This window comes from Pseudophryne corroboree, chromosome 6 (genome assembly GCF_028390025.1).
Source record: "Pseudophryne corroboree isolate aPseCor3 chromosome 6, aPseCor3.hap2, whole genome shotgun sequence".
NCBI lineage: Eukaryota > Metazoa > Chordata > Amphibia > Anura > Myobatrachidae > Pseudophryne > Pseudophryne corroboree.
The window spans coordinates 436,374,493-436,388,389 of record NC_086449.1 but is presented as its reverse complement, the minus strand read 5'-3'; the positions used below and the strand labels follow the sequence as shown (position 1 = coordinate 436,388,389).

The 13,897-nt window shown below is 39.8% G+C and overlaps 1 protein-coding gene across 4 annotated transcripts in view; it reads left to right on the top strand.

The window, feature by feature from the left end:
- Positions 1 to 12,954, top strand: part of LRRK2 (leucine rich repeat kinase 2) — a 469,339-nt gene extending 456,385 nt beyond the window's left edge. For 3 of the 4 annotated variants that reach the window (XM_063927081.1, XM_063927080.1, XM_063927082.1), the window contains exons 49-53: positions 3,136 to 3,288; positions 3,446 to 3,651; positions 4,457 to 4,516; positions 9,145 to 9,276; positions 12,472 to 12,954. In XM_063927081.1, coding sequence (XP_063783151.1) covers positions 3,136 to 3,288; positions 3,446 to 3,651; positions 4,457 to 4,516; positions 9,145 to 9,266 — 541 coding nt within the window. In that variant the 3' untranslated portion in view covers positions 9,267 to 9,276; positions 12,472 to 12,954. The remainder of the gene's footprint in view (positions 1 to 3,135; positions 3,289 to 3,445; positions 3,652 to 4,456; positions 4,517 to 9,144; positions 9,277 to 12,471) is intronic. The other variant, XM_063927083.1, reaches the window with a different exon arrangement.
- The last annotated feature ends 943 nt before the right edge of the window (positions 12,955 to 13,897 follow it).

Sequence of the window (13,897 nt, the reverse complement as noted above, 5' to 3'; positions counted from 1 at the left end):
AGCACTGCCGGACTCATCATAGTTCACATATCGGCCCTCATTCAGCATTAGTTGCAGTTTTGCTATTTTAGCAAAACTGCAACTGCTATCACTCACATGCTGGGGGCTGACCAGCACAGGGTAAGGCGGCCAAGCATGCTAATGGTGGCCAGCGATGCGGTTTCAGTTCAATTGCTATCACATCACTGAATAAGGGAAGCCTGCTGCCTGTGCAGCCTGGCTGCAAAGGCATTCAGGCTGCTGCCATTTTCTCCATTGCAGCGGCCACGTTTGACATCACGCATCCACCCTGAAAACAGCCCAGACCTGCCCCCATTTTTGCCACTCCATGCTGCTGCCCTGCGATCGTCTCACGTAAGCAGAGGCGTTTGCAGAACGGGCCCTGCACATGTGTACTGGTCCGAGTTTGGGCTGATGCGATGCTAGCTGAATCGGGCCCATAATTCAGCCATTTGGGAAGTAATAACTTATGTGGGCAATAAACATTTTGGTCAACCTTATGTAGCAGTTATTGTGAAATTGCTTGGACTGATTCCTTCCAGCCGTCATTGTCCAAATCATCCATATCTCTCTTTCACTTGGTCCCTGTGGGTTCCTAAATAATCTGGTGTCAATTAGACATTAATACTAGCCTAAGACTAGATGTAGAAATGTTCAAGTGGTTATGCATTATGTGAACCTGGGTAAGTTGGAGAACTCCACTCTAAGGACATATCTGAGCTATATATTGCTCTCCAAAATACTATTTACAGTAAATGATAGCAATGACATGCTCCATTCTTGTAATACAGTAAATGCTATATTGGGATCCCGGCAGTCGAATACTGACTCCAGAATCCGGACACTGCTTGAAAGGCCGGTACCGGTATCCCGACTGGGATCACAATCCTGGCGCCGGAATCCCGACAGCCGGGATCGTGAACAAGTGAGTGCTGGGCTGCCGGAGAGGAAACCCGCGGAGGGAGGGAGGAAGGATAATGATTAGGCTGCAGGGAGGGGGGGGGGGGGGGGTAGGGGGGTTTAGGCTGCTGGAAGGGTGGCTTAGGATTAGACACCACCGGAAAGTGTTAGGTTTAGGCTGTGAAAAGGGAGGGTTAGGGTGGCATTAGGGGAAGGTAAGTATACTTACCTTGCCCCTGTTGGGATTCTTACCATCGGGCTGCAGCGGTCAGTGGTGGTCATTCCGAGTTGTTCGCTCTGTATTTTTCTTCGCATCGCAGCGATTTTCCGCTAACTGCGCATGCGCAATGTTCGCACTGCGACTACGCCAAGTAAATTTGCTATGCAGTTAGGTATTTTACTCACGGCATTACGAGGTTTTTTTCTTCGTTCTGATGATCGTAATGTGATTGACAGGAAGTGGGTGTTTCTGGGCGGAAACTGGCCGTTTTATGGGAGTGTGCGGAAAAACGCTACCGTTTCTGGGAAAAACGCGGGAGTGGCTGGAGAAACGGAGGAGTGTCTGGGCGAACGCTGGGTGTGTTTGTGATGTCAAACCAGGAACGACAAGCACTGAACTGATCGCAGATGCCGAGTAAGTTTGGAGCTACTCAGAAACTGCTAAGAAGTGTCTATTCGCAATTTTGCTAATCTTTCGTTCGCAATTTTGATAAGCTAAGATTCACTCCCAGTAGGCGGCGGCTTAGCGTGTGCAAAGTTGCTAAAAGCAGCTTGCGAGCGAACAACTCGGAATGACCCCCAGTATTCTGACCACCAACATGTCGATTCCAATCCGATAAAATAATTGATAATGTCCAAATGTTATCCAGTGCATTTCCTGCAATTCTGGGAAAAGAGGGAATTTCAAAAACAGCTGTTTATATAAATATGCGGCATCCTAATAAACTATTTGTGTGTCTATGGCAGCTTGCACTATTAAGGTGCCTCCCAGTAGGGAGCTAAAAAAACATCAGAGAATTTTATAGAACAAGTGCTGTGAGTCAGAATATCTAAAGACAAGCAGATGGCTTCCATATTTTGTTCATTGTATATCCAGTGAAGTAGGTACTTATATGGCCAGTATTACTGTACTGTATGTATATTTGTTAGTAACAGCTTCATTGGCGTTTCTGTAATTGGTTCAGTGTGTGCTGTGCACACGGGCCCCTGGGACCCACCCGAAGGTGCTCACAGGCCCTCTCCTCTGTTGAAACGCCCCTGAACAGCTTGTAATGTTTGTTTAAAAGGCCTCCTCGTATATTATTACAGATGTGTCTCTTTCATTGATTAAATGTATTAATTTAACTTACTACAGAGATTAAGAGAAATGTGCAGTCCGTCTGTGGGTTAGACCAACATGTAGTTCAGTTTGTCTAGCACAGTTCTAAAACATGCTGCAAAACTTTCTGTTGTAGAACGTTTAGCCATCATAAGTAGCATTGTCGCATCTCATATTTGCAACTTGTGGTTTTTAAAAGAGAATCTCTAATGTCTGTTTTTTTTTCTTCAAATTGCTAATTATTTAAAATTTGTTTATTCATATTACATTTTAATATATTATCTAAATATTAATAAATTGTTAAACAATTCATATTGGTTACATAAGGCATGATAAGCTTCAGCTCATCTGCCTTATCAAAATGTACATTGGCAGAAATTTTAAGGTGCAGTATTTGATTTTAAAGGGTAACAGTCACTTGTTTGTTTTATAGTTCTAGCAGTAGATTGTATTTAGTGAAGGTGCATACACACGGAGCGATATAGCTGAGCGAATTTGATTATATAGTCAAAATCGCTCAGAAAGTTAGTTCATATCGCTCTGTGTGTACACAGCCAGCAATAGCGATGCGCGTCCCCGCCAGGTCGCTATCGCTGCTAAAAATACACTGTGCAGGCAAGTCAATTTTGGCTAGGTCGCTGGAAAAGAAGAAGCATCCCCTTGCTTGAATGAGTTAGCCAAAATCGCCCATAGCCAAAATAGCTGGAAAAGTTAGTCAAAATCTCTGGTAAAGTTAGTCAAAATCTCCTACTGCCAGTTCAAAGGAAATCGCTCAGTCAAAATCTCTCATAGTCAAAATCTCTCCGTGTGTATGCACCTTTAGATAGTATCTGACTGCGAGGAAAAGATAAATCTTGGATAGTGCTACCTAAGTTTCAGCATCTACTGTACAACAGAATGTGTTTCTATTTTCCCAGACTGTCACACGGATCGCTGAATGATTCCAATATCACCTCTTTTGCTGTTGACAAATACATCTATGTGGCAAAAAAGTACAGCCCGTATGTGGAGATATGGGATAAGAAGACTGAAAAACTTTGTGAAGTGCTGGACTGTGCTCAGTTCTTAAAGTAAAGATTTCTCTTCATTTTCAATGAGTGTCTGTGTACTATTTATTTATTTATTCATTTCACTAATCTAGTAGTTTTAAAATCCAAATAATATTGTAATTCTTGTTATAAACTTACATTCTAATAATTATAACAAACTATTGTTTATGTATTTCAGAGAAGAGATTGTTAAGCAGAGGAAATTAAAGAAAGAAGATGCTTATACTGCTCGGGTAAAGGCCATGTTTCTACAGAGAAATACTGCTCTGTGGGTGGGGACCGGTGGAGGACACATATTGCTCATTGATCTACCAACTCGACGACCGATACGAATCATGTCCAGTTTCTGCGACTCTATTCGATGCATCGTTCCTACTCAACTTGGTATGTCCTCATTATACATATATTTGTTGGCCTACTGATTATTTTATGGTTAATTTGGCATACAGATATGGCCTCATACATCTTTGCTGCAGTCACGCCAATTAGCCCCTTTTGGCACATCAGGTAGCATGAGAATCTTCTGACATCGGGCATCTTTTTTTGCTTCTTTTTTTACCTAAAAATGCATCTTTGTCGCAATGCACTTTGACTAGGACACATGAGAAAACTAATATATAACACTGAATATGTATATGAAGTGCTACAATGTAGCAGTCGCCGCTTTTGTAAGCAAATTACAAATACACATTACATATAACTGCATGGCGTATTAAGGTTAGATGTATGGAATATAGTCACAATACCGGTGGTCAGGATCCCAGCGGTCAGCATAACGACGCCAGATTGCCGGCTGGGGGCCGAGGGCTATTTCCACTTGTGGGTGTCCACGACACCTACAGAGTGGGAATAGAACCTGTGGTGAGCGTAGTGAGCCTGCAAGGGGCTTTATTGTTCTAGCCCCCATGCCGGCATGCTGATCACCGGGATCCCAAGCCCAAACCAGATGTATGAAGATAAATCTGTATGTAACATTTTTCTAAATTAAATTAGTTGTTGGTGAATACATATATTTAATGCAGTCACATTGATTATTCCCCCTATACACATGCTCAAATAACCTAGTTTCACTGTACCTGTAAATATGTAGCATGGTGTGCTGCTGTTGTGATCTTAGGTGTAGTGCTGTGTACTGCTAATACAAGAGTACCTTTTGATTTGATTTGGTTTTTTACTTTTTTTTTTTTAGATAAAGGAAGTGTAAAGAATGTTCTGCTTGTTTTAGGATGCCGTTGCACACCACAAAAAGGTATATTTGCGCATTTGATAAACTTTAGGACAACAGTGCCTTTGCATGAAAACTTGTGTTACTGTAAATGAAATTATTGAGCTATTGCAGTACTTTGGTTAGTACTCATATGTTTCAGCTCACAGGACTGTCTGTTAAGATTTTGATTAATAATTAATTAACTAGTAGTAGCATTGACGTACTGACTTCTGTACATTGTAATTTTGTAATAATGCTGTGGATATCGAATCCCTTAGAAATGTTGTCACCGTTATGATCATTTTAAAATGCTTTACAGTACAGTCTTCATACAGAACCACAAACGACCTGCAGCCATACAAAATGTGCAAATATGTGTGTGTGTGTGTGTGTGTGTGTGTGTGTATGTATATATATATATATATATATATATATATATAATATGTCTTTGATATAAGGAATCTCCCAAATAATGCTAGTGGATGAGATATTTGTGTTCCGGCGCTGGAAAAATACCCCTATTCTAAGTGAATTTTAAGTTATACCTCTAGTTTGCAATCCTGGTTTATTAAGGGCTCTAATTAGGGGTGGTGAATATGCTCCCATTTTGTGTAGGAGAAAAAATAAATAGTGACCAAGATATAAGATAAAGAATATAACAATTGCTTCAAAATTGCATCTTTGATAGATTTAGGTCGAATTGCCGCAATTGTCGAAAAACTGGTCATTTTCGACACAAAAAAACTGTTGAATTGGATTCGACAATTCAATACAGTACTTTTCGACAAAAAAACTGCCGTTTCATTTTAGACTTTTTGCAATTCGACATTTTTTAAATTTGACATGTCTGCAATGTTAAAAATGCGGCTTTTTGACAAAAGTATATTCAATTGAAGAATGTCGATTCGACAGCAGTGCTTTTCGACAGTCATTTCGTCAATTTCATTCCGCCTCATTTTTCTGTCGTGATCTAATAAAAATTTTTAAAAACATGTTTTTTTCGGTGCTTTTTTGATCGCTAATAGCATATCTATTTATATTTGAAGGGATTATCTACTTGGTTTGTCTATTTATGAGCCAAAAGTATTATTTAATAGATTTTTTAAAAGAATATTTTTATTTTTTACTGACTACAATAATATGGAGAGATCAGTGCATGTTTTTCAGTTGGAAGGGGTGTGAAATGTTTAGAAACCTGAAAAAAATTGCGTGGGGTTCCCCCTCCTAAGAATAACCAGCCTCGGGCTCTTTGAGCCGGTCCTGGTTGTAAAAATACGGGGGGGGGGGGGAAATGACAGGGGTTCCCCCGTATTTTAACAACCAGCACCGGGCTCTGCGCCTGGTCCTGGTGCAAAAAATATGGGGGACAAAAGACGTAGGGATCCCCTGTATTTTTAACACCAGCACCGGGCTCCACTAGCCAGAGAGATAATGCCACAGCCGGGGGACAATTTTATACCAGTCCCTGCGGCCGTGGCATTAAATCCCCAACTAGTCACCCCTGGCCGGGGTACCCTGGAGGAGTGGGGACCCCTTAAATCAAGGGGTCCCCCCCCCCCTCCAGCCACCCAAGGGCCAGTGGTGAAGCCTGAGGCTGTCCCCCCCATCCAAGAGCGGCGGATGGGGGGCTGATAGCCTTTTGTGACAAAAAGAATATTGTTTTTTTGTAGCAGAACTACAAGTCCCAGCAAGCCTCCCCTGCAAGCTGGTACTTGGAGAACCACAAGTACCAGCTTGCGGGGGGGAAACGGGCCCGCTGGTACCTGTAGTTCTACTACAAAAAAAATACCCAAATAAAAACAATACACAGACACCATGATAGTATAACTTTATTACATACATGCACACCAACATACATACATACTTACCTAAGTTGACACGAAGCAGTCGGTCCTCTTCTCCAGTAGAATCCAGGGTTACCTGTAAATAAAATTATTCTCCCAACAATCCAATGTAGATCGGTCCTCTTCTGTTTGTAATCCACGTACTTGGCCCTTGGGTGGCTGGAGGGGGGGACCCCTTGATTTAAGGGGTCCCCACTCCTCCAGGGTACCCCGGCCAGGGGTGACTAGTTGGGGATTTATTGCCACGGCCGCAGGGACCGGTATAAAAGTGTCCCCCGGCTGTGGCATTATCTCTCTGACTAGTGGAGCCCGGTGCTGGTGTTAAAAATACGGGGGACCCCTACGTCTTTTGTCCCCCGTATTTTTTGCACCAGGACTAGGCGCAGAGCCCGGTGCTGGTTGTTAAAATACGGGGGAACCCCTGTCATTCCCCCCCCCCCGTATTTTTACAACCAGGACCGGCTCAAAGAGCCCGAGGCTGGTTATTCTTAGGAGGGGGGACCCCACGCAATTTTTTTTATGATTTATTTAACACTTTTGTCCTGTCCATGAAGTCAAATCCAGGCCGCCCACTATTCGTCAATTGGTCCGTTTTTCGGCAGCGGGACTGTCAAACTCCTTTATTTATTGAATATATCTAATTCGGGTCCCGGCTGGAGGGTTTCGACTGTCGAATTGTGTCGAATCCAAAAACGGTCGAATTCACGCCGGAATCCGACCGCAATTGAATATACCCCTTAGAAGTTTAGAAACGTAGAAATTTGTGCTAGCTCTATGGCGGGTGCAGTTTCTCCACCTGAGTATGGTCTCCTAAAATAGGCAATAAGTGTCTATGTATGCAAACACTACAGCGATACTCCCGTGATACTCCCCTAAGACAGACCATCTCTGTGCCTCAGTGTCGCTGCCCAGGAACACCCAATACGTATTCAGTGTACTTCTCCATGCGTGCTTGTTAATGCACCGATGTAAGTCTGTACTAGTACTTTCAGGACACGTATGTAGTGCAGCTAAGATATATGTGCAATATAAAAAAAGTGTTCATCTGTGAACATCTGCATTGCGTCCTACTCTGAATCAGGCCCTGTGGGTCAGATTTATCACACTTCTAAAGAGGACAAATGGAGGTATTGCCAATAACCTGGTTGCTATGGACAACACCTCCATTTGTCCTCCTTAGAAAGTTTGATAAATCTCCCCCTTAATTAGTTTTTTCCATATCCTCTCTATTCCATTACTATACCATTACAAGACAAAACAGGACTAATTTGATGATTTAGTAAAAAAAAATGCAACACACTGAATTCTAGAATCTCATTGGCTGCAAAGTTTGGAACTTAGCTACAGTTCCACCTTGGGTGCACAGTGTGGAGCTCTAGGGGGAAATGTATCAAACATCTAAAATGTGGAGAAGTTGCTTATAGCAACCAATGAGCTTCTACTTATCATTTTATAGAATGAAAGTAAACATGCTAGATAAAAACTAATTGGTTGCTATTTGCAATTTCCCACTCTTTAGGAGTCTTGATACATATCTCCCTAAATTTCCACTTCGTCACAGCGGAGTTTGCTTCCCAAACTTTCTTGAATCACAGTTCACTAGTCCAACATTTTCTTATTGAAAAAATTCACCAAAAATGAATAAGTAAATTAAAATGTGCTTACCTGTCCCTCTTAGGTTCTGTTATGTGGCGGAAGACAGGGTTGTGCTTCAGTTTGTGATTATAATAAGCAGCCACGAGCATTGGTTTTGTCTATATAGCATAGACCAGTGGTTCCCAAACCTTTTGGAATCACGGCATCCTAGAGCATCAGAATTTTTTTCATGGCATCTCTAGGACAAAAGCTTCTTATTGAGAAATTTAGAAAGAAATATTAAATAAAGTAAATTGTGTTTGTGTGTCATCCATAAGTTAAATTGTGTGGTGAAGGACAGGATTTGCGTCTGTTTGTACACATATTTTATGATTAGCAGCCACCAGCACTGGTTTTGCCTATTACATTAACCATAAATACTTTTAATTGGTCCTGGACCACCAATCCAAGGCACCCCTACAAGTGGCACACAGTTTGGGAACCACTGGCATAGACCATAAATCATTTTTTTTGGTCCTGGACCACCAACCCATGGCACCCCCGCACGCACCTTGCGGCACTCAGTTTGAGAACCCCTGCTTTAGGGGTGATCCAGACAGTTATCACCACTAGCGTAGTCAGGCTCTAGGTGTCACAAATATGTGTGAGCGAGAAATGTCTTGACCCAACATTCTGAAGACTATTCAAGATGTTTTTCCTTATGTTGTCTTAAGTACAGGAGAACAGGCTATTCTTGTCATATTTTGTAATCTACAGGGACACCTTAGTACATAGATCACATGTGCTATATGACGACTTATAAAGTCAGATATATAGTGAGTTTTGAACCATTTGTTTAAGAAACTATTTCATTGATTTGGTATTTAATAATCTTACAAGTTAAACATATGCATTTATTGCACTGATAGGACCACCCAGATGGTCTCAGAAGTACCCCGGGTCTCAGGTCTACTCAGTTTATGTAATTTAGTCCAACAGTACTATGAGCAAAAGGGCTCTAATTTTTTGCTTTTATAAAATTATATATAAGGTTAATCTCCAATCTTATTGTCAATGATGATGTCTTCTATATTGTGGGAACATCACTCAGCTTGCCCTAATTATTGGAAGAACAAGCCCTTTCTCATTGTTGATATTTTGTGTAAGAATCTGAATATGAAGTAGAAATATATTTGCTTTTGTGAAACATTTTGGTAACATTTCTAATTTATTTACATTCTTGTATTGTAGAAATACAGTGGTTTCTATCTGCGTGGGATACTAACTTTCCACATGAAGTTCAAAACCTTAGAAAACACAATGAAATTAGACAAGAGTTGGCAGAAAAAGCAAGAGGATTAGTATTAGACTGATAAACCAGTGGTAAGTTTGTATATAAATATGTACATGACTATTGTATATTTTCTTATTAAACTGCTCTGGAGCATTAGACACGCCCAAAATGCTAGATAATATTAAGATTTATTTCACTACTACCACACACTCCCTTACATAGTATACATGGTTCATAACATGCATATATGCGTAATTTATGTATCTATTACTCCATTAACCACTCGCCTGGCATGGTTGCATCAGATGCGACCATTCCAGCAAGTGCTTTATCTGACCTGGTCGCACAGGATGCGACCAGTCAGATAAACAGTGGTAGCAGCAGCAGGGAAGAGAGACTTCCCTCCGCAGCTGCTGTCCTCTGCCTCCCTGCACTCTCCCCCAGTGTTTGCCGTGCTGCCGATCACTGCTGATCAGTCAGCACAGCAGGACCCCTCACCCAGCAGCTGCAGACAATAGCAGCCGCTGAGAAAGTGTAAACCAACCCCCAGCCCCCCCTGTGTACATGGCTGCTGCCTGGGGTATAAAAAGGAACGTCGCAATGTTACCGATGTTCAAATGTTACCAATCTTTCTGACTGATGTTCCGATGTTTGAGAACAAAAAAAAAATATTTTTTCATTAAATTATTTAAAAAAATATTATTATTTTTTAACTAAAATAATTTTGGATAAGTTTACATTCATGTTCTTCGCCTAATTCACTCATTAAAAAAAAAAAAACCCTGACAATTTATGAGTGTTTGTTTTTTTGAGGGGAAAAATTGTTAGTTAAGTGGTTAATCAAAAAGTTAATAAAGAAAATTATAAACCATTCTAAAGGTGGGTACACACTGAAAGATATATCTGCCGATCAGTTGATTGGCAGATATATCTATAGACGGATCGGGCAGTGTGTTGAGCATACACACTGCCCGATCCGTCGGGGACTGACGTCATGAATTGGGCGGGCGTGTACACACGCCCGCCCAGTTCAGCTGTCAATCACCGCCAGCCGCCACAGCATGTGTACGGACGGCCGTCCGACCGCCCGTACACACAGCGACGCGCCAATATATCGGTAGATATATTGGCCGTCGGCTGTGCTGCGGGGCCGACGCAATACGTCTGTGAACGACGGAGTTCACAGACATATCGGCCGTACACACTGGCCGATGGACCCGCAATATATCGGCCGTTCAAGAGAACGGCCGATATATCGGCCAGTGTGTACGGGCCTTTAGGATTCACTTTTCAAGCAGAAACTTAACTTGATCACAAACCTTTTTTCTTTTTTAAATTGTTTAGAATTTGTATGGATGATTAAGTATCTATACAGTACAAATGTACAGAAAGTCATCCAAGTCTAAAGGGTAGAGCTCCAATTATTTTCACTATACCTCAGTGGATTGTCATACTGTATTTAGCTGTTCTGCAGTAACTAGTAGCAAGCTGGCTGATGGTGGCATCCTTAGTTACGTCTGTAGAAGTACACAAGATCTCTACAAAGTCCCTTCATTGTGGATACTGGTTCTTCGTCATCTGAGGGAGAGAAAAAAATGAAAAACTGTACAATTTTTGTTTTACGTTGATTTCAGAATCTATTTTGCCTTTCATGAGTCCCTTTATATGTTTGCTGCTTTATAATACAAGGTAATATCCTGTAGTGATGGCTGTTAAAATAAACTATTATTTTAATTATTTGTAATTGCTGTGTACACAAATTCACTGTTCCTTTATGTACAAGGACATTTCACAGTAGCATGTGTGGAAATATAGTTTGATCCATTTCATCAGTTTAGTTATAATAAAAAGGGAACCTTTACTGAAAATGTCATGTTTTATTCCTATTTGGTTATACTGCTCTGCTCTGAAGCTATGTGTAAACATATATTTGATGTACACATACAGTATACAATTTTGCTATGTCTGTTAATAGAACCGCTCACATTTTAATTTGTTCTTTTTCTGGGCTTAATGCAATTTATAAATTGGCAGAAATGTTGGTTTCCTGTACTGCTTCCTCATCTGAAGAGCGTATAGAAACAAACTTGCATTCCGATTACAAGAAAATAAAATAGCTTCTGCCAAAGCTATACAAGGTCTTGCAAGCACTTGAGAAGCAAAGGAGCAAAACTGATCAGAAACCAGGAGCAAAACGGATCAAAAACCATCAGGGAGAGCAGTGTAAAATGCAGGAACGATTTTCAGCATTGTTGTGAAGGCCACTTGACCAACATTGTCAGCAATATTATAGCATGTGTTAACATATACAAATTATTCAAAAAAGATGGTGCTGATAGTGTTTCACTTTAGAGAATTGAACTTAAAATGAATGTCTCTTTCTTTCTATATAAAAAGGACCTTAGTGCAACATTGCTAGTTTTAAGCAAAAAAGTGTCACTTCTGATGAAGGACCATGAGGTATAAAACATGTTAAGCGTGTGATGTTGCTGCACCTTTGGGGTCGCTGGAGTTTTGCCTACTTGTCTCACAGCTGGTATCCGGAACCACTACACTTTGAGACTAGATGAGTATAACATCTGCATCAAGCATTCCCTTGGGTCACCATTTCGTGTGGTTTATTATGCGCGTTAAAAATTGTTTTCAATGTGAGTGCAATGTGTAAATTGTTTTTTGCTTAAAACTAGCAATGTTGCACTAAGGTCCTATCTTTTCCTCAGGATTATGTTATTGAAGACCAACACAGGATTGTTGAATTACCAATACCCTTTGCAGCTTGTGTTTATTCTGGTACCATTCCGGGTGGTTTTGACATGCTATTGTGAAAGTATTCTTAATGTGAGTGCACTTTTTATCCAAAAAGTGGGGTCTTTATTCTAATGGTGTTACACTAAACCCTTATCCTTTCTTTGATATTTCTACAATGGACCATTCACAAGGGGTCGTGCAATTCTGATAAACACACAGGATACTGAAAAAAACATTCTGTGCCTCTACTGGTGGATTTATAAACTTCCCTTTTATATGGAACGAAAGAGACATTCTTTTAAGTTCAGTTCTCTAAAGTGAAACTCTATCTTTTTTTGAATAATTTGTAAATGTTTACTGTCCTTTTGGGAGGTGGGTAAAAATTCCCCAATTCAGAAAGGGCAGCAGAGGGAGTTACCTTGTGCGCAATAATCCACTTACTGTATCTGTTATCATTATAGCATGTGTGACAAGCTTTAGATTTATTTTAACATTGTATGCTGTGTAACTAAAATATTGACTTTTTCTTTTCTCAGTAGAATCAAAGTCCATCAGTGCTGCACAAATTGACTTGTGTTTCATCTACAAAAAATGCATTGAGGTTACTGCAACGTTTTGAACTGCACCAACAGCTGTGGGGATGTGAATTATTAGACTTAGGTTATAATGTGTACCACAGTTAATAGTGTTTGTTTTACCTATTAGTTGTGCAAATGTTAGAAATATTCTGAATTTTGCACTCACAGGTACCAGGAATCTGGAAATGTGTTGCATTTTTCACCATATCTGCAGTGTTTCAATTTTAACTGTTAGGTTCTCATAAGAAAATGTGTACAATACTGAAATATGGATTTTGTTTCTTTGAAAAGTAGAATAGGAAATTACAATATACATCACTCTATGCCCACTCTGGTAAATAGTATTTTGAAATGGCCTGGATTATAAATATTTCGACTGTTTTGAATTCTATAAAAAAAAAAAGTTGTTATGTAATACCTGTAAATATCATACTACTATTATTTACAAGTTTGTGAAATTATTGTTGTGCATTTGTTGTATATATGTAAAAAAAAAATCTTATTTCCTTCAGATATCTCATTTTTTCTATTGAAAATTATGCAGTCCATATGTATTTTCTTTACATAGAGGACTGATAATATTTTATGGTAGTTTGAAATCACAGTATATATTTTGTAAACAATAATGTCAATAGAAAACGTCATTTTGTTTTTGTTGATAATTAAAACTGTTACAGGTTGGCTTCATTGTTAACCTTATTTGAGAATAAACACACACTTTAGTAATATACATTTACATTTCTTGATATTATTAAGCCTTTTGATACAGGTTTTTTTCATATCCTTAATATGCATAAGTTTTTTGCTTTTTTTATCACTCATTTCTAACAATGATTACATCAACAGAGTTTATAACAAAGCTTGTGTTACTTAGTAAATATATATGTAAAAGGTACTGATTTCAGTTTGTGCCCTGTATGGTAACTGTCTCCTGATAACGTGTGATTAAATAAGGATAGGAGAAACCTAATTTCTCTTTCATCTTTCTATGGCACACTGCCAACCATGGGAGTGTAGCGGATGCCAAATGAGGAGCAGGCACAAAACTCAAACTAAACTTGTTTGAATTAGAGATGTGCGGCGGGCATTTTTCGTGTTTTGGTTCTTATTTCATACTCGTGTTTTGGATCTGGATTGGTTTTCCCAAAACCACCCTTTCGTGTTTTGGTTTTGGATTTGTATGTTTTTTTGAAAAAAACATAAAAACAGCTAAAATCACATAATGTGGGGGTAATGTTGATCCTACGGTATTATTAACCTCAATAACATTCATTTCCAGTCTATTCTGAACAACTCACACCTCACAATATTGTTTTTAGGCCAAAAGGTTGCATAGAGTTGGCTGGATGACTGAGTTAAGCGACACAAGTGTGCGGCACAAACA